The 24,799-nt window shown below is 33.8% G+C and overlaps 2 protein-coding genes across 18 annotated transcripts in view; both read left to right on the forward strand.

Annotated features, from left to right (window-relative positions):
• Positions 1 to 13,870, forward strand: part of LOC126699621 (F-box/kelch-repeat protein At3g23880-like) — a 55,083-nt gene extending 41,213 nt beyond the window's left edge. The window contains exons 1-6 of one of the 17 annotated variants that reach the window (XM_050397548.1): positions 1,412 to 1,545; positions 2,930 to 3,150; positions 3,460 to 3,780; positions 5,754 to 6,039; positions 10,119 to 11,388; positions 13,434 to 13,870. In XM_050397548.1, coding sequence (XP_050253505.1) covers positions 5,981 to 6,039; positions 10,119 to 11,370 — 1,311 coding nt within the window. In that variant the 5' untranslated portion in view covers positions 1,412 to 1,545; positions 2,930 to 3,150; positions 3,460 to 3,780; positions 5,754 to 5,980 and the 3' untranslated portion in view covers positions 11,371 to 11,388; positions 13,434 to 13,870. The other 16 variants (XM_050397554.1, XM_050397553.1, XR_007646841.1 and 13 more) reach the window with 16 other exon arrangements.
• A 3,601-nt stretch (positions 13,871 to 17,471) lies between these two features.
• LOC126699630 (uncharacterized) lies at positions 17,472 to 23,030 on the forward strand. The gene is made up of 7 exons (XM_050397571.1): positions 17,472 to 17,713; positions 17,970 to 18,071; positions 18,228 to 18,342; positions 19,793 to 19,908; positions 20,554 to 20,742; positions 21,475 to 21,617; positions 22,578 to 23,030. Exons 1-7 carry the CDS (start codon positions 17,592 to 17,594, stop codon positions 22,757 to 22,759), a joined length of 969 nt encoding a protein of 322 aa, XP_050253528.1. The 5' UTR covers positions 17,472 to 17,591; the 3' UTR covers positions 22,760 to 23,030.
• Positions 23,031 to 24,799: the final 1,769 nt, after the last annotated feature.

A 24,799-nucleotide genomic window follows, 5' to 3' on the forward strand; every position in this document is an offset into this window, starting at 1 on the left:
AATTTTCATTCAAGTTAACATTAAACTTGACGTCGAAGTGTAAAGTGTAACCCGAGTCATAATTTAAGATGTAAAATATACATTCAGAAAGTTTAAAGTGTAATACGAGATAGAACTTATAGGAGTAAAATGTAATTTTTCCATTTTGAAATGACACAACTCAGTGAGCTCACATTTATTAGATTAAAAAAGAAAAAGAAAAAAGGCAGCTTAATTAGTTGACTGATATTGTACTACTGTTTCACAGTTAACATACACCCTGTCTCTTCCGTTGAAAAATGTCCCAAAGGAAAGAAGAACGAGGAGCGATCCTCCGGCGTAGGACGAAGGAGGATGATCTCCCAGACGAAGTCGTGTTGGACATCTTAGCAAGGCTGCCAGTGAAATCTCTCCTTAGATTCAGGTGCGTTTGCAAACCCTGGTACTCTTCCATAGCCAACCCCAAATTCATCACTAACCACCTCCTTAATCACAATCATCATCACGGTTATGTCATACACATTCCTTGGAATATTCTCAAACCTTCATCTAGTTCTTCACGTTCTAGCGGTCGAGTCTGTACTCTCACTTGCGACCGCACCTATGAAACCATATCCGAGTTTAGAGTTCCCTTCACTTTTCAATCTGGGTTTCCCCATTTTGTGGGTTCATCTAATGGAATATTGTGTTTCATTAATTATAATGTACCAGGGTCTAATGTTGTTCTTTACTTGTGGAACCCCCGAATTAGAAAATTTAAGAGGTTGCCCGATAACCAGTCTCCCCTTATAGTATTCGGAATTGGGTATGATTCCCAGAATAATGACTTCAAGGTTGTTGGGATTTCACGGACTTTTGGCACGTCTAAGCCTCCCCCTGAGTTTGGGGTGTACTCATTAAATTCGGATTCATGGAAAAGAGTTGAACTTGGAATCTCGTTGAGACCCAATTTTTTTTACGACAATGTGAATAATTATAAGGCATTACCATTTGTTAGTGGACATTTACATTGGATGTTAAAATGCGTAGAACATGTAGGTGGACAGGAGAGGCATTCTGCTGATATGCTTTTGTCATTTGATGTCAATAGTGAGAAATTCGAACAGCTACCACTGCCTGATGATGAAGGGAGAGGATGTTGTTTTATGAAATTCATTACATCATTCAAGGGGAAACTGGCTTTGATTAAATTTGAAAGTGGTGCCCAACCACATAGCACGCAATGCTCAATTTGGGTGATGAGGGAATATGGTGTGCTTGATTCCTGGAATAAACTTTGTGTTCTATCAATTGAAAATTTTAATTTTTACATTAGTTTCACCAATGATGGCTTACTTCTAGTTCAAAAAGGGTCTCTGCTGGTCTCTACCAACGGTGAAATAGAGAGGAAATATAAGAATGTTTTAATTGACCCTGAAACTCTACATGAGAAGGAGATTGGTAATGAAGTTGATTATCGTTTTGATGTGGCTGCTTACATGGAGAACCTTGTTTTACTTGATGGAGCAAATGTGGTATCTTACTAGGAAGATGGTGCTATGTGTCTAATAAGGAATATCATAACAGGTACTGATGAATTGAAACCCTTGTCATTCTTATACTGGTTGCAGTAGGCATGTTAGTATTGTAAAAACCATAATTTTTGCTCCAGATTTATATTACCTTTTATGATTGTGGCTGTTATTATTAGTATTTGATATTGTTGTTTTTGTTGAGTTATTTTATTTTATTTATTTATTTTTTGTGACCAGAAGTATTTGATACTTTTTTGTGATTGATTGTTGCACACATAGTGAACCAATAAAAATAATGAGTCAACATAACCTTGTTTGCTTGTGTGTCTGTGTTGTGTGCTAAAAAGAACTCATTAGAGTTATCCTACTATTTTTTCTTCTTTCTTAATTATAAAAAAAGAAATGGAAAAAGAGATATAGGATAGAAATGGAATAAAAAGGAAAAAAATAAATGGTACAGGAAATGTTGTCTTCTTGGAGGGGGGAGGTTTGGTGGGAGAAGTAGCAGGGACTTGGAACGCGATCCCCTGGTGTCTCATGTGGTGCTTATAGAGAGAAAGGAATAGTTGTTGACTTGTTTTGACGGGCAAGTGTTAAGAGTGGCGAAGTTGAAATATTTATTGTTAAATTCTCTATGTCTACATTAATCATTTGTAGTATTTTTTTATTTCCTATTTTTCTAAAATCTTTCGTTTTTCAGTTTGTAGCTTTGCCCTTTGTACAGTTCCTGTCATCCAGTGTACTCGGATAGTTACACTTATGCTGTTTTTAATCAAGTATATATATATATATATATAGAGAGAGAGAGAGGAAACTCAAAATTGAACCCTATGGTGTGTCTTTGTGGAATCAAAATCAGAATGAATGTATGAGGTTTTCTGAACCATCAAGTTTGAGGTGGGTTGTGTTTCTCATATTCACTTTTGGCTTGATCCATGGGTGATCCTTTAGGGGGCCTTTTTGGCACCATTTTCAATTGCCCTAAATAAGGACACTTATGTGGCACACTAAATGTGTTGGACTAATGGAGTTATTCATTGGGATATTCTCTTTACCAGATCAGTCCATGATTTGGAGATGGAGATTTTACAATATTTTCTTGGCCTTCTCTATTCACATAAAATTGGTAGGGCTTGGAATGACCATATTTATTGAATTCCTGCTAGGAGTAGTATTTTTGAAGTTAAGTCCTACTGTAAGGCTTTCAGTAATGAAAACCTTCTTATAGCTTAAAATGAGAATCTCCATTATTTTTTCAAACTTGAAAAAGTAAAAAATAATAAATGCGAGTTGGTAAAATTTATTATCTGAATTTAAACTTTTTACACACCTAGCATGTGTGTTACAACCATAATTGGCAAATAATGAATTTGGTCCCAGTTTTTGTTCTCTTTGAAAAAAGTTAGTTTTAGTAACTTTTTAAGTATAATTGACAGATAAGTTGCTCTTTTAGAGCTTGATGTAGTCGGTGACAATGAGAGAACTTAGAAGAATTTGGAGAATTTGGGAAAAAGGTTGAAGGGAAGATCGAAAAAGTGAGAGAAAGGCTTACTTGCGCAATTGCCATGGTGTGATTTTTCCAAGGGGTGGATTCTGTGTCTTACTGCTGTTGGCCCATAGCCAGATGCTGTTCTCCATAGTTGTTGTCAACCCCATAGTAAGCAAGAGGGGATTTTTTGTGATTAGGGAGCCAAAAAATAAAAACCATTTTTGCTCTCTCTCTCTCTCTCTCTTCAAAATACTTATTATCAAATTTATTATAATAATATAAATTTAAAATTATTTTTTTTAATTTTTAATTTTTATTTTTTTAAAACGTGGTAGGTTATTAAATAATATAGAATACATAATAAAACTTCTTTTAAATTTCTAGAAACTCTTCGTTGAATAATAAAAAAATAATCCTATTAAAATTATATACAATAAATAATAAAGTGATTTTTGTTGTATACTTTTCTGATTGAAGATGAGAGTAAGGAAATGGAGAGGATTTGGTAGAAATTGAATTTAAGATGTAGGAGAGTGAAGAGAAAGAATTTTTTCCAGAAAGAGAAGTAGAGCAGGAATGCTCCAAAGAGGAAGTGGACTCAAAGATGAATGGTGGTGAGAGCTTTGATCAGATAATTGGGGTATCTTTTACGGAAAACATTAACGATGGTGGAAGCCCACCATCAAAGCAGCAGCAACATAAGAATAAGATGAAGTTTTTGTTCGGAAAGTTTGGAAGTCTACCCAAGAAGGATGGCACTAGCAACCATAAGTGATTCCTCATGTGGGACAGTATCTTGTATGTGATGGATTTTTTTTTCCTTCATTTTTGTTGTTTACATTGCCCTTCTTATCTATATTGTATGAATAGGAGTGGTAATTTGAATTTGTATTTTGATGTACTGCTGCCCATTTTTTATTCTAAATGGATATGTTAGTTGTTGCAAAGAGCTGCATAATTTTATCTTGATGTGCAGTAGTCTATTAGGATAAATCACATATTAGTTATCACTATTAATTGTTGCAGAGTTTAAACATTATTACTGCACAGAGAATTGCTGTTTGCAAAGGGAATCAGACAATTTGTTTCTTTTGCTGGAATTGAATTTCATCTGATATGGAAACAGTCTTATGAATCTAGCCAACTTTGCCATTTTGTATTTGATTGAAGTATGCCAGCTGATTTAGGAAGTGAATTTCTATTTTGCCAAGTTCTGATGTGTCATGCATACGTTTAATCGTAGGGAAATTGCCTCCATCTCCAATTGATTAACATTATCACATGGTAGGGAAAACTACTTACCTTGCAAGTGCAATGTTAGCTTAGTTGCATGTCAGACTCAAAATGCAAGGGAAGTTATTTGTTTGTTTGTTTGTTTGTTTATTTGGGTAAGTCGGGAATTTTCTGTTATGCACATGTGGAAGGGATTTTCTTGAGAAATTTGAAGAGAATTTTTCTGTTAGTTGTTGACTGTGAAACAAGCACAAGTGCTTCCTTTGTTCCCATCGTATATGAGATAATCCACAAACTGTCTTGTGTCAGCCTTCCCATGTATTGGAAATACTGATTGCCTAAGTACTGGTGTATCAGATGGCTTATTTCATAAGTTGTGGTGAGTCTCAGAGTTCTGCTACATTGCTAATGTTATACGTAAAGATTCAGATTGTTGTTATTGTGGTCAGCTGTATAAAATGTGTACTCACAGTAGGGGTTATTTGTTAGTGTATATATGCATGCATACTTGTAGCCATAGGCAGTTGAGTGGGAGACATGTTTTATAGGTGACTTTCATTTACCCAATAAAATTATCATTTGTAACATGAAGCACCTAGAAACTCAAATTTTTAGCTACGGTGAATTTTGAAATAAGCTTTGCTTTGAAAAATCCCAAACAAATAGAAATACCTGGGTCAAAAAGAAGGGAAAGTTTTGGAAATTCCCCTCAGGATGAGTTAACAAACTCTTTCTAGTAAGTACTGTACTGCCTATAAACTCCCAAACTCTTTGAGCACTTGTATCAGGTGTTCTAATTGCTAAATTTTTAGCATTTAGAACATCAAACACCAAAAACTCCAATACATCAGAGGTTGCAAAAGTCAAAAGATTTAGGATTTGTGACTGTACACTTTTACTATTGGAAGCGTATGGCCACAAATGATGACACTAAATAATATTTTTTTATTCAATTTTTTTCTCTCTCTTCTGAAAGCTCTGTTCTCTCTCTCTCTCTCTACTCTGTCTCTCAATCTTTGCCTCTCTCTTTCTCTCTTGTTTGCTGGTTTGCTAGTGGAGACTGGAGATTGGTGTGGTTGCTGCTGGAGATCATTTAAGATAAACTGATTGCTTAGCAAATAGATAAAGAGGCCTAAGACATATTAATAACTAATTAAATAATTTTAAACAGATAAAGAGGCTGAAAACATATTAATAACTAATAAAATATGTAATTCAACCAATTACATAATTTTATTTTCTTTCATTTCCAACTTCCCTTTCTTTCTCCTACCCTAAGTACTCAAGCATATTTAAGGAAATACAATATGTTAATCCTTTGTAGTAGTTTTTATTTCCCACTTTTCTAAATTCCACTTGTATTTGGAATGGGTTAATAGGTTTCTGAAGTCATCAAGTTTGTGGTGGGGTCATGGTTCTCATATTCGCTCTAACTAAGTACTCAAGCATATTTAAGGAAATACAATATGTTAATCCTTTGTAGTAGTTTTTATTTCCCACTTTTCTAAATTCCACTTGTATTTGGAATGGGTTAATAGGTTTCTGAAGTCATCAAGTTTGTGGTGGGGTCATGGTTCTCATATTCGCTTTTGGCTTGATCCATGGTGTGGGGAGGTGATCCTTAAGCAGGTCTTTACGGCACCATTTCGAATGGCCTGAAATAAAGAGACTTACATGGTAGCCTATATGAGTTGGAATAACAAAGTTCTTCATTGGGACATTCTCTTTACCACCATTTCGAATGGCCTGAAATAAAGAGACTTACATGGTAGCCTATATGAGTTGGAATAACAAAGTTCTTCATTGGGACATTCTCTTTACCAGGTCAGTCCATGATTAGGAGATGGAGATTTTTCAATATTTTCTTGTCCTTCTCTATTCCCATAACATTGGTAGGGTTAGGGATGACTGTATTTGTTGGATTCATGCTAGTAGTAGTATTTTGAAGTTAAGTCCTACTATAAGGCTCTCATAGAACTTAAAAGGAGAATGTCCCCTATATTTTCAAACTTGAAAAAAGACAAAAATAATAAGCAACAGGAAATTTTTTATGCTTGTGCCCTACTAGCTGGCTGGTATATTTGTTATTATACTATTATTGCATATAAATGTGTTTAGCTTCATTCTTTATGTTTCCAGAAAGCAGAATAGGTTAAAGAAATGAAGAGGCTTTTTGTTAGTTTTTCCATCTATCTCTTTTGTGTTTTTTTTTTTTTCAATGTGATTCCTCATGTGGGAAAGTAACTTGTATGTGATGTAGATTTAAAAAAAAAAAAAAAAAATTGCCTTCATTTTCAATGTGTTCATTGCCCTTATCTAGATTTTATGAAAAGGAGTGGTAATCTGAATTTGTATCTTTTTGTGCTGCTGCCCATTGTCTATTTTAAATTGATATGTTTATTGTTTGAAAGAGCTGCAAAATTTCATCTTGATGTGCAGTAGTCTATTAATTGGATAAATCAAATACCAGTTATCACTTTTAATTGTTGCAGAGTTTAAACATCATTACTGCATAGAGAATTGATGTCTGCAAGGGGAATCACACAATTTGGTTTCTTTTGCTGGAATTAAATTTCATCTGATATGGAAACGGTCTTATGAATCTAGCCATTTGATTGAAATATGCCAAATTGCCAACTGATTTAGGAAGTGAATTTTTATGTTGCCAAGTTCTGTTGTGCAATGCAAAATGCAAGGAAAGTTCTTTTTTCTTAAAAAAATAAAAAAGAAATTTGAAGAGAATCTCTTTGTTAATTGTTGAGCTTGAATCAGGCATGCATGCTTCCTTTGCTCTTAACATGTATGAAATAACCCACGAAGTTAGTCTTGTGTCAGCATTTTGATGTATTGGAATTGATGATTCCCTCAGCATTGGTGTATCATATGGCTTATTTCGTAAGTAGTTGTGAATCCAAGAGTTTGCAACATTGGGAATGTTGCATTTATAGTTTGTTGTTAGTTGGCTTATAGATGCTGTCTTGTATATTTGTAGTCGTAGGCAGATGAAGCTTAGGTAAGGACTTGTCTTCTAGGTACTTAGCCAGTGCCAAAAACAAATTATTAGTAACAACTAACAACTAATAATATCATTTTGGATAAACTGATTTCTTAGACTTAGCAGTCTGTGCAAGCAATTTTGGGGGTGCGACCAATCCAAGAGTTAGCTTCTTTTGTTAATAGTTGCAGCCTGTAGGATCGTTATTAGCATTAACTATATATCCTACAACTTGTAAGACAAAATTTAATGCTTAAATTTTTTTATTTTATTTATTTATTTATTATTATTTTTTTTTTCTGATTATAAGTCTGGGACACAATGCCAGAAAAATTGTTTCTCAACGCCCTTTGGGCTAGTTCTTGCTGCTCCCTGGGCACTGCATTGAACCTAACAGAAGTTACAACTTGAGAACTTAAACTTTCAGCATTTAATTTTAACATCTTGCAGAATTGTGTCCAGCTCCCAACTGGGTAATGGCCTTGGTTTGTGTGTGCATTCATGCAGTTTTTGCTATTTCCTTGTGTGATCAAATTATTTATGCCCACCAGACCTGCTCTCATATTGAATAGCATATGTTTATGCTACTTCTGGCAAAGAGGAAAGAGCCTACTACGCATGCTTCAGTTAGCTCCTTACTGCCAAAGCTATACAGATTCGTTTGATTTGTTTTTCCCCAGTTGCTGTATCACAATTAAGTTCGAAAGATTTTCTTCAAACATTTAGCCATTATATTGGGAATTTGTTGAATGTTTTCTCCCAAAAACTTTTTGCAGGCCCTTATATCATATGAATGGATGCCTACTACCTTGACACATTTTTCCGTTTATTAGTGAACTTTTTCGGTTTAGCAAAAATATAAAAGAAAAGCCAAGTAGGTTGAAAAACATTTCCAAATATACACTAGCTCAAAAAATTAAACAAGAAGATATGGAGTTAAGAATCTTGTGTCTCAATGGTACTGTCTAATTTTCCTATGAACAAGAATCTGAGTTTGCATATCCATTTTCTGACTTTTTGTATAGGAAAAAGAAAAAAAAGAAAAAGAGAAGAGGGAGATTAAAAAAAAGGGTTAAATTACATGTTAAGCCCTATAGGTTAAGGGTGTTACAAATTAAACCATATTGTTTCTTAACACTTGCTTGCCTATGTGAAGAAAGATTCCAAAATCAATTCATTGCAATCGTGATACATCATCTGAGGGAATCATTGGAGATTATTTAGGTCATTAGGTTGTCAGTTTCTCAATTAAAACAGGATATTCAACAAGCAATACTAGTAGACTGATAATTTATGATTTAGCTTGCAAACATTTTTTTTTTTTTTAATTCAAACAATATTACTTTTGTTTTTGTTTTTTGTTTTTTTAAAGAAACAACATTACTTAATTCTACTCCATTCATCTTCTTCCTTTTTTTTTTTTTTTTTTTTTTTTCATTTTTATTACTTAAACACATTTTCATTCCATTAATTTATCAACTCCCAATCCCAAATGAAGTGAAGTTTTGTTTTTTTTTTTTTTTTTTTTTTTTTTTTTTTGAACAAGATGAAGTGAAGTGTTAGTGCTTAGTATGTACTCTTTGTAAACATATTTCAATGTTATCCTCACCGTTGTAAGTTTAACTAATATAAAACATTTATTTATTTTTTGAAACCAATAAAACATTTATTATATTTATTACCAAAAAAAAAATCCCACCTTAGCAACATGAAAATGAAAGTCACATTCTAGTGTTGCTCACTGCTTTAACACAAAGCACACACACTCAGGCCTTTCTCTTCCGTTGGAAAATCAATGTCTGGAAGGAAAAAAGAACGAGGTGCTTAGTGAACAAATAAAAATAATTGGCGGCAGGAGTTATGAAAAGTTGAAATATTTATTGTTAATAGTCCTCGTACAAGTGTACTCCTATCTCTCCCATGTCGTCTCTCATAGGGCTTCTGGAGTATTTAGATTCTCTGGGTCTACATTAATCCCTTGTGTATTTTATTCCAAATAAAAGAGATAAACATATATTCTCAAATCATAATTCTATTCCAAATCATACTGTCTTTCACCATTACAAGAATAATAGTTTAATGGGGTTTAGGAATTACACCAATAACAAAAGAGAACTAACTTGTATTTAATAAAAAGAACTTATAATTTGAATTCATAACTTAAATTTTTTTTTTTTTTTTTTTTCATTCACAACAACCAATAACAACCTATCTCTTAGGATTCATTGTAAAAGTGCTGTGAACATATTATTTCTTTTTTAAAAACATGACCGTGAGAGTTTGTTATATTTATTTTTAGTAAAAGAAATATATATTTTTTTAATTTTTAATTTTATCTTTTAAATGGAACACATACCTAAATCAAAAGTTATGATTTTGAAAAGTGTTAAAGTTAAAAAGAACTTAAATCTAGGATTTGCATATTATCTTTGAACTACTACTTAGAAAATACACAGAAAAAAGAAGAAGAGAAAATTAAATGGACATGGTTGTTTTTTTTTTTTTTTTTTAAGTGAGCTATTTACTTATAAAAAGAGTTTATAAGACTTTGTTATCCTTAATTTAAAGAATTCCATTTGAACTAAACCAGAGGTGAATCCTCTTATAGATTATTGAAAAGTCCAAATAGAGTAATATAGATATAGATAGAGATATTTCATTAAAAAAAAAAAAAAAGAAAAGAAAAAAGATATGGTTATAGTCATAGAAGTAGATAGATACAGAGTATAGAGATATTTTTTTTAGAATATAGAAGATAATTACGATAAAAAAAAATCCTACATTATGAACTTAAAAAAAAAAAAAAAAAAAACCATATCAACTATAAATGGATTTACCAGTGTTGCTCACTGTTTCAGGTTTTAAGTTTTAACTTTTAATTAACACACACTCCCTTTCTCTTCCGTAGGAAAATGTCCCATGGGAAAGAAAAACGTGGAGCACAACCACCGACCCTGCAACGTAGGACGAACCATGATCTCCCAGAAGAAATCGTGTTGGAAATCCTAGCAAAGCAACCCGTGAAATCACTCCTAAGATTCAGGTGCGTTTGCAAACGCTGGTACTCTTCCATAGCCAACCCCAGTTTCATCTCCACCCACCTCAGTAACAATCATCACAATCAGGGTCTTCTCATACACTTGGCCAAAAATATTCGCATACCTTCTTCTGGTCGTCTTGACAGTCAAGTCTGTACGCTCGCTCGCGGCCGCACGTTTGAAACCATATCCAAGTTTCCAATTCCCTTCACTTTTAATTCTTGGTTTCTTGTTTTAGCGGGTTCATGCAATGGCATATTGTGTTTCAGTGATTATATGACACCAGGATGTAATGATGTTTATTTGTGGAACCCAAGTATTAGAATGTTTAAGAGGTTGCCCGATACTTGCTTGACCCAGTTACGTAAAGTGGCACTCGGGCTTGGGTACGATTCACAGAGTAATGACTACAAGGTTGTCAAGTTTTCATCGACTATTGCTGAACCTATGCCTCCCCCTGAGGTTGAGGTGTACTCGTTAAGTTCGGATTCATGGAAAAGAATTGAACTTGGAATCTCGTGGAGATCCAATGTTGTGTATCGCAACTTTAATTTTACTTTGACATTCCCGGTTGTGAGTGGACATTTGCATTGGATGATAGAAATGATAGAAGAAGGAGGTGGGCAAGAGGGGCGTTCTACTGCTATGATTTTGTCATTTGATCTCAATAGTGAGAAATTCAAAGAGCTACCACTGCCTGATGAAGAAGGAAGTTGTTTTAAGAAAGGACTCACCTCGTTCAAGGAAAAACTCGCTTTGATTAAATTTGGAAGTGGTGTACAACCACATAGCATGCTTTTATGCTCCATTTGGGTGATGAGGGAGTACAGTGTATTTGATTCCTGGAATAAACTTTGTGTTCTACCGATTCAAATTCTTACTGATTTCATTGGTTTCACCAAATATGGTGCACTTATTCGAAAAAAGACTTGGCTGGTATCCGCCAATGGTGTATTAAAGAGCAAAGATAAGTGTGTCTTAATTGACCCAGAAACTCTGCACGAGAAGGAGATTATTACTCAAGCTGATTCTCAGTTAAATGTAGCTACTTACATGGAGAACCTTACTTTACTAGATGGAGCAAATGTGGTATCTTATAAAGAAGATTTGCTATGTGTGTAAGAAGTGATGTCATTGCAGGTATGGATAAATTGAAACCCTTGTCATGATTTTACTTGTTGCAGTAAGCTGTTAGTATTGTTTAAACCATAATCTTTGCCCCTGATTTTATATTGTCCTTTTGTAGTTGCAGCTTTATATATTAGTATTTGATATTTCTTTGTGGATGATCTTTGCATACATAGTGAACAAATAAAAATAATTGGCCAACATTACCTTGTTTGCTTTGAAGGGCAGCAGTTAGGAAAAATTGAAATATTTATTGTTAATAGTCCTCATACAAGTGGACTCCTATCTCTCCCATGTTGTCTCTCATAGGGCTTTTGGAGTATTTAGATTCTCTAGGTCTGCATTAATCCTTTTTGTTTGTTTTTATTTCCTCTTTTTTTGTTTTTGTTTTTTATTTTTTATAAATCTTTTGTTTTTTCTGTTGTAGCTATGCCCTATGTACTCTTCCTGTCATCATGTCTACTCTGCTAGTTTCACTTATGTTATGTTTATTGAAGTATTTACCTATCCAAAAATAAATAAAAATAGACACAGAATAAAAGAAGCTCAAAGTTGAACTCTATGGTGATCAATCAACCCTACGGCGTGTCTCAGGAGTAAGAGGTTTTTTTTTTTTTTTTTTTTTTTTTTTAAATTCATCGAGTTTGAGGTTGGTAGTGCTTCTCATATTTACTTTTGGCTTGATCCATGGTGTGGAGAGGTGATCCTTAGGGAGGCCTTTTGGGCACCATTTTGAATAGCCCGAAATAAGGAGTTTATGTGGTAGATTACATGTGTTGGAATAATGGAGTTACTCATTGGTATATTCTGTTTACCAGATCAGTCCAAGATTAGGAGATGGAGTTCTTCCAATATTTTCTTGGCCTTCTCTGTTTCCGTAAAATTGGTATGGTTAGTGATGAAGAACACAGGTAGGAAAATAAGAATAAAAGAGGAACAAAAGATAAATAGGACAAACCCTAGGCTTCACCACCTAGAATTTGCTTGAACCCTAGCCATCACCACCAAATGAAAGAGATTAACACATATTCTCAAATCATAATTTTATTCCAAATCATATGGCATTTCACAATTACGAGAGCAAAGTTTAATAGGGTTTTAGGAATTGCACCAATATGGAAACTATTTTATTAAATCCCTTGAAGCTCTCAACATTAAAAACTAAATTCAAAGTTCAAATTAAAAAACAACATTAATTTCAATTTCAAAAATAAAATCATAGATGATTTTGGTGCTTCTTGCATCAGTTAGGGATGACCGGATTTGTTGGGTTCCTGTTGGTAGTAGTATTTTTAAGGTTGAGTCCTACTATATAAGGCCTTCACTAATGAAAACCCTCATAGAACTTGAAATGAGAACCTCCATTATCTTTTCAAACTTGAAAAAGAAAAAGAAAATGTAAACTGCTAAAATTTATTATATTACTTGAAACATTTCTGCCCATCACATGGATCTACAACATAATTGACAAATAATTAATTTTGACCCAGTTTTTTGTTCTCTTGAAACATTTCTGCGCATCATGTGGGTCTGACTATAATTGACAAATAATTGATTTTGTCCCAGTTTTTTGTTCTCTTGAAAATAAGTTAGTTTCAGTAACTTTTTACGCATGATTGACAAATAAGTTGCTCTTTTAGAGCTAGATGTAGTTAGTGACAATGAGAGAACTTAGAAGAATTTGGGGAAAGGGTGCCGTTGAAGAGTCAAGAAAGGGAGAGGAAGGGTTACTTGCCAGTTTGCCGTGGTTGGATTTTTTTTGCAGAGGTGGATTATGTTCCTTGCTGCCAGTGGCCATTGCTGATTTCTGTTGTCCATCATTGTCAACAGTCAATCCCATTTTATGCAAGAGGAGATTTTTAATGAGAAGGGAGCCAAAAAAAAAACTTTTTTGTTCTCTCTCTCTCTCTGAAATAATTGTTAGGATAACTATATATTCATTACAATTTTATAAGTGCCCAATTAATTTAAATAATTGGTATATACAATTCTGTATGTGTCTTTCTTTCATTGTATATTTTGCTCACAATCGTATTTATACCTGGAAAAACTGCAAGATTGAAAAATAATTTTCGCCAGAGGAAGAAGCAGAGCAGGAATGCTTGTAAGAGGCAGAAGAAGCCTTTGCTTGGAAAGTTTGGAAGCTTACTCAAGAAGAAGGACACTAGCAACCATAAGTAGATAAATAGACCAGTTTGGTCTAACTTGTGCCCTGCTAGCAGGCAGACATATTTGGTATCAATTTGCACCTAATTGTGTTTGCTTCATTTTTATTTTTTTTGCTTCCAGAAAGCAGAATAGGTTTAAGAAGTGAAGAGGCTTCTATTATCTTTTTAGTTTTTTCCTTCTATCTCTTTTGTTTTTTAAAATATGAGTACTCATGTAGGACAGTATCTTGTACGTGATGGAGATTTTTATGCCTTCATTTTCATTTTGTGTTCATTGCCCTTCTTATCTTAGATTTTATGAAAAGGAGTGGTAATTTGAATTTGAATTTTGATGCGCTGCTGTTGATTCTCTATATTCTAAATGGACATGATTTTATTTATTTAATTTTTTTTTATATATATTATAAATGTGAAGTATTCTAAATTGCAAAGATCTGCAAAATTCTATCTTGATATGAAGTTGTCTATTAAGTGTGGATATATTACAAATCACTGTTAATTGTTGCAGAGTTTAAACATCATTACTGTCTGGGAAATTACTGTTTGCAAAGGGAAGGACATAATTTGATGTCTGTTGCTCCAATTTGAATTTCACCTGATTCAGACAGTCTTATGAATCTAGCCAAATTACCATTTCCTGTTATATCAATTGAAAAGGCCAACAATGCATGTATATAACTGAATTAGGAAGGAATTTTTATGTTGCCAATTTTTTATGTGCAATGCATATGTTTAATCGTAGTGTGAGATGTGAAGAGACCTCTTGAGTCTTGTGGTTTCCTTTGGGAAATATCCTCCTCCACCACCAACTGATTAACATTATCACATGGTAGGGAACAATCACTTACCTTGCAAGTGCAATATAAGATCAGGACTGAGTTGAGTTTAGATGGTAGCCTAGTTGCATGACAGACTCAAAATGCAAGGAAACTTCATTATCAGTTGTAACATGATTGACCATAGGTACTTTTAGAAAGATAAATTTTAACTAATGGTAAATCTTTTACTTTGAACAATCCTTGGGTATAGCAGCACCTGAGGTAACAAAGAAGTACATGCTTCAAAAATTCTCCTTGGAATGTGTAAACAAACTCTTGCTAGTTGGAGTAGTTTTAGGACCACAAATTATTCCATAACTTTTTGATACAGTTCCAGCTTAGCAAATTGTGTGTAGTTGCTTATCATTTACGCATGGACCTATTATTTTTTCTTTACCACTCACAATCTGTTACGTCACAGTTATGATAAAAAAGTGTAGTAATTGTTTGTGGTACTAGATTTTTTTTCTGCTAGTAAGTTACTAGTAGTAACATAAGACCCTACTACCAAAACAAGTGTAGCAGCTGAACTTTGGGCCTTGAGAGAAGGTATCCAATTGTGCTTGTCTCTAAATCCTCTGGCGTTTGCGATTGAACTTGATGCAAAACTGGTTGTAGATCACTAGATCTTTTGAGGAAGGATGGCGAAATTCTGAAGCGGAATGATAACCTTGTGGCTGACTGTAGGGAAGGTATCAAGCAAATCCCAATGGTCAGAGTTCTTCGTTGCTATCGGGAAGCCAAATTGCTAATGAAACAAAATTTGTTATGGGAGCTTGGTGAATATTGCATAACTTTTTATGTCATCTCCAATACGTTTCAAACGGATTAGGCCAAAAACATAGTAATAAAGTTACTTTGGATAAACTGATTTCTCTTTTTTTTAACAGGACAAGCTGATTTATTAGAACTTCATAGTCCATGCAAACCAGTTCGGGTGTGTGATCAATCCAAGAGTTAAAATTTTCGTTAATAATAGTAGAGTATTAATAGCATTGACAGAAAGATGAACTAGACAAAATCTAATGTTTCAATCTTTTTCAAAGTCAATTTAAGTAAGCCGGGGCTCAAAGCCCATTGTGCTAGTTTATGGGCTGCTCTGGCACTTCTTTGAACCCAGCAGAAGTTGCAATTTGAGATTTTTGACTTTGAGAATTGTGTCCCGTTCCCAACTGGGTAATGGTCCTGGTTTATGTATACATCCATGCAGTTTTTGTTATTCCCTTGTATGATCAAACTGTCCAAGCCCACCTCATAGTCTCTCAGCATGGCCCATTGAGCAGCTTTTGTTTCTTCTATTTCTGATTTGCGGAATGTTTTTCTCCCAAAAGCTTTCTAAAGCCTTTATATTACGGAGATGTGTTACGTTTACAATATTTTTATAATAAATTATAAGTGGTTAGTTATTATTGATTCTAATTTGAATCTATCACTGAAATTACTTTTCTACCCTACCAATAACAACCCATACCAACCTGCCACATAAGATTTGTTATAAAAATGTTGTAGATATAACATTTCTCTATATCATATAACTGTTGTGTTTTTCTTTTGTTAAGAGTTTTGGGTTCAGTATAAAATTTTAAAAAAAAAATTTACGAGCAGCCAATTTTTTCATAATTTTTGTAACCCCCTAAGCCCTAACCAATATATGTGTTCTGACTATTCATCGGACATTCAACAATTATATATTTATTATAGTTTACATTAGTCAGTTATGTACTTATTTTTCTTTTGTTAATGAATAATCCTTTGTGAAGTTAGATAATATAACTAGCAACCTTGAATATATAGATAAGACAAAAATCAATTACAATGCTCAATCTAAAAAAGATACAAACAAAGTTTACTTATAGCAAATCAAATCAAAACCAAGGAAAAGATTACTCGTTCCACTCGCTTCAAACTGAACAAAAACTTGCTACAATAATAAATTTATCAAATTGACTGTAGGGTCACAATCTGGAGCCCAAGCCCAACAGGTATGGGGTCTTGGGCTAAGGAGCCCAGAAACAATGAATTTGTAGAGAGTGAGCTATAGAACTAGGTCTTAGCGAAGTGGACAGTGATTAAAGTTGGGCTATACAACAATTAAATACAAGCAAATCCTGTTAATATCCATAGATTCTTAGTCCGAGGAGATGAGATGAATGTATGTTGGTCCTTGCTCAAAGACTACGGTTGTTTGTACTATTCCTCTCTTCTCCTCCATTTTTTCCGTCCTCGTTCTCATGGGGACTCCCTTTCTTATATAGTCTTCTTGAAGTCATCATGGCCTTACACTTGTTGGTTATCTAGACCCTTACTTGAGTGTTTGTCCCATCGGACACCCCCTTCCAGCTTTTTGTGAGTTGTGGTGGCCCAGACAGCACTGTTCACAGGTCTTCTTCACATTAATGCGGCTAGAAAAGTAGCTGCAACGCATTTAATGCGGCAGCAGTTGCCTCTCCTTAGACACCTTACATTTCCTTCTTTCTCGTGGGTCTGTGGGATTCCTCCCTGCTACTAATGTCCATTGGGGTGGGTTCTTCTAGTAGACAGAATGCATGTTCGAGCCATACTCATCATGTCCGAGGAGGCATTTCTCCTCAGACCGCCCTTTAAATGTCTCCCTATCTACGAAAACTGTGCTGGGAGTCCTTTTGGCACCCACTTCTTCTCCTCGGACATGGCTAATCTTCCCGTATGGGGCTTAAGGCCCGTTATATGATTTTGGGCCTTTGCCCCTACGTTGACCTAAATTAGGTTGTAAATAAAATAGCTTTAGAACTTTATTTTCTCTCTTATATGAGTATCTGTGTATTTTTATCTAAAAAAAATAAGAAAATAGGATTGTGAGGCTAGTCACTCCTTACTTTATGAAATGAATTCTGTACGCAAATGACACCATGACTCTAGAGGTTAATGATAATTTAAACCCAAGCAAAAAAGGTCAACCATTAGACTTCATACATGAGATTTAAATAAAAAATAAAAAAAAAATCTGAACTTGTGCAAATTATTCTTTTTCTTACCTATTTTGCTTAGCACTTAAGCATGTAAATAATAAATGCGCGTTACGCTCGCACGTCCCATTACTCAAAAAACATAAAAAAAAAAAAAAAAAACATTTTCCCAGAAAACATTTTCCCGACGAAAAGAAAAGAAAAGAACATTTGTAAAGTCTTCTTCTTTCTCTCCATAATAATTTGCTCCTCGTTTAGTTGTTGTTATTCTTACAAAAGCTACGATGTGGGTAGAGATCTTCTGTGGCCTCATCATTTACAAATTGTTCAAGTGCTTCTTTTACGACGACGACGTTTTGGATCTCGAATCCTCTGATTTCACTGCTCTTTTCTCAGTCGCCGATAGGTATTTCACTCTTTTTTTTTTTTTTTTTTTTTCTTGGGTCTGTTTGGTTGCTGAGAAAGCGCCAGACTAATAAAAGAGTAAAAATTTCATTGAATTAAAAAAAATAAACTTTTTGTTTCTAATTTTGTTTATGCTAATTAGCTGAATCAGCAGAAAAGCTGTGGTTCAGCATTTTCTTTGCTGCATTTTCTCGACATCCAAACAGAGATTTTGCTTATCTAATTCAATTGTTCTTCTTTTTTGAGCAAATTTGTAGGCTTGAAAAGCTTTATGGTGGAAAGGTTTATGTGGGGCTTCGAATTCCAGATGCCGACACGGGTTCACGACAGAATATCGACATGGTTCTTGTTAACAAAGGGTAAGAGTTTCAAAATTTATCAACTTTGATTTGCTGATGAGAAAATGTTGGAAAATTCAAGGATATAAATAGTGAACAAAGAGAGGTTTAATAAAGTTGGAATCTTTTTTTACTCAGTATGCTTCAATTTCTCTTGTTTTTATGTATATTGCATAGGGAGGCAGTGGTGATATCAGTTAAGAATATATCAGGATTTGTATCGGTGAATTCGGATGGCAGCTGGGTTTGTGAAGGCGGCAGTAAACACAAAGCCGAAAGATTTCCCGACCCTGTAAGTCATGGTTCAGATTATAGTTTCATAGTGCCTGAATTTAGCATTCTTCAAGCATTTTTATTGCTTCAAATGTTGCCCAAGAATGTTGTGAATTGTATCTATCTGTGGTAATGATCATGCTGTAGATCACCAATATGTATAATACCTCAAAAATAAATTGTTAATGGCGGCCAAGTCAGTTAAGAATTAGTTGACAGTTAGTAGTTAGATTTTCGAAGTGCGTGTTCAATATAGTTCAGCCCATGTAAATTAACTCTAAATCTGTTAAGGTCATGGATCTTTATAAATAGACTGATGTATGTGTATCAGTGTAGTATGGTGGGATACTGAGTCCGAGTTCTTACTTTTTCCTTTTGTTTTCATCTTCTTCTGCCTTTATCTTCAATAGTTTGGCTTGTGTCTCTCATATTACATTCAGTTTATTTTGATGAATAGCACACCAGATGTACTCAGATAGACAGAACTTAATAAGTGTTTCATTAAGAAGCTATAACATGTGGTCCTAACTTGTTTAGTGATAGTGATAGTGATATTCCTAACTTCTTCTATGTTAACTCATGCTCTTGTTCTCATTTAATTGTCAATTCCATGGATACCTGAAATGCTTGATAATTAGTAGAAAAGGTATTGTGTTCGTCTAAAGCTTGCTTTGATGGGTTATTTGGTGGCTTAAGGTTATGGAAAGCTTTAGGGTCATGGTTCTGACATGTATGGAGAAGGGCTTGAATTGATGTCGTATAAAAGAAGGAAAAGAGAGAAGTTTTTTTTTTCTGTTCAGGGACAATAGTAGTGTGCCAAAGAAGAAGAAAATGGAAAAAGAATATTCTAGGCACACATGCCTTCAACAATGCAAACCACTTGTAATCACATTAATCAATTTGGTACTTTTTTTTTGAATCAATGAAGCATATTTTTATGTATATTCATTAACTTTATTTTTCTTGTCAGGGCTAGGAATCTCAATTTAACTAGTAAATTAAAGGCCTTATAAAACTTAATAAAGACTCCTAATACGGTAGCATAGATTTAGTGTTTGGCTTACAAAGAGGATATTTTTTCTATAGCCATGCAATGGATGTAGAATCAAGGTTTTCAACTTCGTTTTTATTTTTAATGTGTAAAGTTGGAAATTCTTATTAGATTATGAGATTGTAGATAGTTGAAGCTCTCTGAGATTTACATTATGCAAATTTAAAAGTTTAGGGCCTAGACCCAATCTATACATTCTCTACTACATTTATATTAGTCTGTCAGAAATGCCTTTTTAAAGAAGTTTTTATTTTTATTTTTTTATTTTTAAATTTTCTTCTTTATGATTTTCTAGGTTAGTTTGGTTCTTTTACTTTTGTAGATAATGAGAATCAGGTAGAAGGGTGCAACTTGGTTGCCTGTTTGTCCACCACATGTTCTTAGTTCTTACAACTGTTAAAAAATTTTCATATTTCAGGTGGCAGAGAGTAAAAAACAAGCGTCAATTCTTGAATCGTATCTTGAACAGAGAGGAGTTGCTCTGCCAGAAGGATATTTTTCTTGTAAAGTTGTACTGCCTAATCCAAAATTTGGGTATGCATGGAAATTACCCCAATGGTGTGGTTATTAAAATAGATTCACAGTTCATCTAATCAAATTTGAAGCATACTCATATGTTCTAACTATCAATGTCTGCAATTTTTAATTTTTATGGTCAGGCAGCATTATGTCTGCTCTGTTGCTATAGTTTCTATCCATTAATAATTTCATTGGCCAAGGAAATCTTGAGAGAACATTTTCTTTGTTGATGGTTGATATTCGATTATTCTCATTTCTTGAGTTTTTTTGAGGGGATCTTCAGGGGCTTTTTACTTTTGGGTGTAATTCACCATATGGAACCATTTGCACATTCATCTTTTTTATTTTATTTATTTATTTTATTTTTGGTTTCTTCTCTAAAGGCTTTGCATATTTTCAAGCATTTGTTGCTTACAAAGTCTTAGCAGAATTTCTTGATGAAGTTGTGTTTAGGTTGGAAGCTGATGGAAGGGTTCAAGAAATGAAGCTCACATTATTTAGAATTTAATTCACTAGTTATGCCGAAAATTTGTTTTTTGCTATTAGGAAAAATTAATTCTACCTGACTTCAGGTTTTGCTAATACTAAATTATTTCATCATAGTTTGAATTTTAGCTGAATTTCTATTTATGTGAATATTTTTATATAATCTCCTTGTAGTACCCTCCAATCAAGCTCTTTTCCATCTGAAGTCATTACCTATGACCAATGGGTACAACTGAAACCAGAACCAAAGAGCATGTTTTCTGGTTGGATCAAAGGTGCCTTTCGTGGTGGAAAGAAAGAGATGCAAGAATCGATACATCAGAAGCTAAATTTCACCCTTAGCACAGCTCCAATGTGGGATAGGTGTGTTGCTATCTATATCTAAAAAATTTGATTCATATGTTGTCTGCATACTGCATAATCCTATATATTTGTGTGTAACGTCAAATGTTTGGTGGATGATATTATTAAACTATGCTTGAAACATTTTAATTGACTGGATGCTGGAACCTGCCTATGCTCTTGAAGCATGATAGGAAATTTATTTTGATTACTTGAAATGCATTTCATGGTGACTGTTTGAGGTAAAGAAATAATTGTATCTTTTGTAGTGTGAAGCTGTCTATTATTGAGTTGACATAAGTGCTTTCGATTCCTTGAGATTCTAATTTTAGCAATAGCTACCCTATAATTTCAGATCCTTATCACATAAAAAAAGAAGAAAAAGAAAATTCTTGTCAATTTGGTCCTTTTGCCTATCCCTGTTAACAAATTTAAAGCAAGGACGAAGAAACCCAAGTCCCCAAAAACAGGAGCACCCTTTTTGTGTGAGGTTGATGGGCTCAGGGAACCATTTCCTTATGGTTGAGACAGCCTTGAACCTATTTGCACTCATTAGATTTAGTTGTAGGTTTTTTCACATAATATCTCTAATGAGAAGAAAAAGAATCATATGATCTAATCATGCAAAACTTATTTCAATTCGAAGTTGCTGGCCTTAAACAGAATTAAGTTGTTAAATAGTTGGTCATATTCCCCATTCAGCACTCAAATTTAGATGGTTGTCAAACAGTTGTTTCTTAATTCTGTCTGCAGGCTGGAGCTTAAAGGAAATAAATATGTCCTTGGGGAATTTCTGGATTTCAAGGGGAAACAAGAAGACATCAATGCTTTGAAAAATATCAGAAGATCAAAAGTTAGTCGCCTGATCATCCAAAAGACGAGCATGTTTGGATTAGGTAATCTCCCATCTTTTGCAATTTTTGCTTGCTTTTTGAATAGTTATGTTGGAGTACTGAAAATCTGGTATTTTAAAGGAGGGAGCCAGAGTCTTATACCTCATGGTTAATGATTAGATATTTGGTATACAGAATATTGAAGGCTTAAGATTATTCCATTTTACATCAGTTTTCCAGGCACATAAACTTGATTGGTTGGCCAATTTATGCATGTGCATTAGCCCTAAAATCATATTAACAGTTAGTATCTGTTATTGTGTGATTAAAAAGGAAAAAAATAAGTTGTGTGATGCAGTTTCAAGAAATAAAGCCTAGCTACTAAATATGCTAGTTTGTTTTTGAAGAGAATAACCTCGTGTCTGGTTGAACTGTATCAGGCCATCTCATTCTATGGGTCTTCTACCTATTTAAAATGCAAAAGAATATGTAAATAAAAATATTGTGTGTTGAACACTTTGCTATTTACGGTATACTCTGCATTTTCCAACGATGCTAATGAGCTCTAGCTCAAATGGCATGTCCTCCCCTTATAAAAGCAGGGTTGAGGGTGAGTTTTTGGGTTCATTACCCACTAGGTGCTTGCATAACTTACCAATATATATATATATCTATATTTTTAACCAGATTAACATGTTTTAGCAGTCATCATTATTGTAAAGGTTATCAAAATTCAAAACTAAGCAAATGACTATATGTTCCCCTGATTTTTGCCCTATTACTAGTTATCTGAAGGAATACTCGGTAATGAGTTGATGCCCTTTAACAAGTGAGGCCTTATTCTCTTCTACATACAATTGTGGTTTTTCCCATGATTATTTGTGCTATTCATTGGTAGATTAAATCCTCTTATTTGTGCTACACACACGCACACATCTCTTAGATGCTGTTTCATCTATTTTTGCACCTATGGTTTCTCTAAGATTCATACGACTTATTCAAGTTTCCATGGGCCAATTGCAGCTCACTCAAAACTCCAAGTTTTGTATTCTCCTCGGGATTATCGGAGTGAAGGGGCTTCAGGTTCAGAGTGGAAGGAAGTTACTGTAAGATCGAGTACTGAGGTTCTCTTTCAGCCAGATAATTCAGCTAAAGTCCGAAAATTCAAGCTCTCTTCAGTTGTTTCTTTGACACTGAGTGCCTAAAGAAACCTCAACTGAACGCATGTTAGCATTTCTGCAGGATGGAATAGGTGAGTTTGTTATGTTACCATTGAATTCCTTTCTTGTTTTAGTATCTTAATAATTGGTTATGCTTTGCGGGTATATTGTATATATTGTAGTGGAGATAATTAATTAAAGTACTTAGTTCATGCGGGAAAGAAGTTTAAAGAATTGACTTAAAATACCATACCAATTGCACCAAGCAAAGAAACAAACTGTAGTTAATATAGAAATGTAATGATTTTGGTTTGTACTTGGATTTTTTTAAATATATTTTTATTTTTTTTATTTTACATATTTAATATTTTATATATTTTACCTATTTAATAGGATTCGAAATGAGAAAATCCCCATAAAGATAGGGGTGATCTTTATTGATGAAAAGATGGAGTTTCTTGAGATAGTTTGATTATGTGCATAAGAGAGCGATAAATTCACCAGTGAGGAATAGTGAGTTGATTTTAGTTGTAAGGAGAAAAAAAAAAAAAAAAAAAGTAGATGAAGACTCAAAATAATATTAGTAAAAATAGTATTAAAAAAAAATCAGTCAAGGAGGTGACAAAGAGTATGACTTTAGTTAGAATAGAATGGTTATAAAGAATACATATGATTGGTTTTAATTAGTTTGTTGAGTACACACAGCTAATCCTCAAAATTTAGGGACCAAGTATGAAATTTTCATAGAGAAATGCCTTTTTTTATTTAGTACTTGTGCATCCAGTGGGAGCACTTGAGTTCCTAGTTTATTCATGGTTTGTTTCTCAAACTTCCTCTTAGTTGAAAGCTATATTTCCTCGTGAAAAAATAGAAATGAAATTTCTTATATTCCTTAGGGACCCTTCTAAAATATTTTTGTTGCAAATTTGCAATCAATGCCTGGAGTCAGCTTGCCCAAGGCCAATTTCCAGAATCCAGATCTTCAGATGGGTGATTCTCCCATTTGTAGAGGCTTCAGCTTTCAGCTTTCTTGAATGTGGGTCTAAAATGTTAGATATATCAGGAATACAGGCCAATACAAAATGAAAGATTTTTTTGCGCCATTCTTTTATCTTCTCATCTTCTCGCCTTTTCCTTCAATGGGCTGCTTGTTTTGGGTAAATAGCACCCTTCTTTCTTTCTACCACAAATTAATGGTTGTGCAAGTAGAGATCGATAAATAGAACTCTCTCCCCCATATTTTGCTATCTTTCACATATATCTTGCATCCCATTTTGCTAGTGTTAATTAGAAGATTTATTTGGGAAAATATTTTTCTCCATGTGCGGAGAATTACAAAAAGGTGAAATTATTCTATGCACCTAGTAAATTACGAATACAAATTCCTCTCACGTAAAGGCAAGTTTCACATATAAAACCCACATTTTTGTGAGAGAAAGATGTACTTCAGTCGTACTGGATAATTTCTTCAAAAAAATGATTATTAATTTCCATAAAATTTATTTAATAAGATTTTGTTACTGTTTTTTGATCCATTACAACTAATTGGGTTGTAGGCTAATGGAATTGAGGCATACTTGTCCCATTTTATGTAAAAATTTAATTCAAATACAAAGCATCCCAAATGTTATTGTTAGAGAATAATCCCTTAAGTTCAAATCAGTTTGTGTTGTTAAATTCATATCAAGCAAATGAAACCGGCAATTGTTTTTCATATCTCACACTTTAAAGTTCTCATATTTAAAGGCAGCCATTAGCAATTTACACGCTTGAGAAAAATCCCACTTCCAAACACATCATTGATATGGTTTTAAAATTAAAAATGGACCTATCGAATCAAGTTAACTGCGAATTGGTCACCTGTCTGACTTTAAGACCAAAACAATCAGAAAATGTAATTTTTGTTGTTGTTGCGAACTGCTTGAATTGCATCTAGAGAAAATTAAGATATATACCAACTTACCTACTAAGAATTGCTTTAGTATAATTAAAAATATATAGAAGTATTTATGTAATAAATATATAAGGCATATGTAGGAAGGGGATGGCGTTGGAACTTGGAACAACAAAATCCAGCCTTGTTTC

The sequence above is a fragment of the Quercus robur genome, chromosome 9 (assembly GCF_932294415.1).
Source record: "Quercus robur chromosome 9, dhQueRobu3.1, whole genome shotgun sequence".
In the NCBI taxonomy this organism is placed as follows: Eukaryota; Viridiplantae; Streptophyta; class Magnoliopsida; order Fagales; family Fagaceae; genus Quercus; species Quercus robur.

Coding starts and splice junctions, on each gene's coding strand:
- LOC126699630 (XM_050397571.1), top strand. CDS start 17,592: ATGTGGGTAGAGATCTTCTGTGGCCTCATCATTTACAAATTGTTCAAG. Junction 17,714..17,969: donor CTTTTCTCAGTCGCCGATAG/GTATTTCACTCT, acceptor GCAAATTTGTAG/GCTTGAAAAGCTTTATGGTG. Junction 20,743..21,474: donor ACAGCTCCAATGTGGGATAG/GTGTGTTGCTAT, acceptor TTCTGTCTGCAG/GCTGGAGCTTAAAGGAAATA.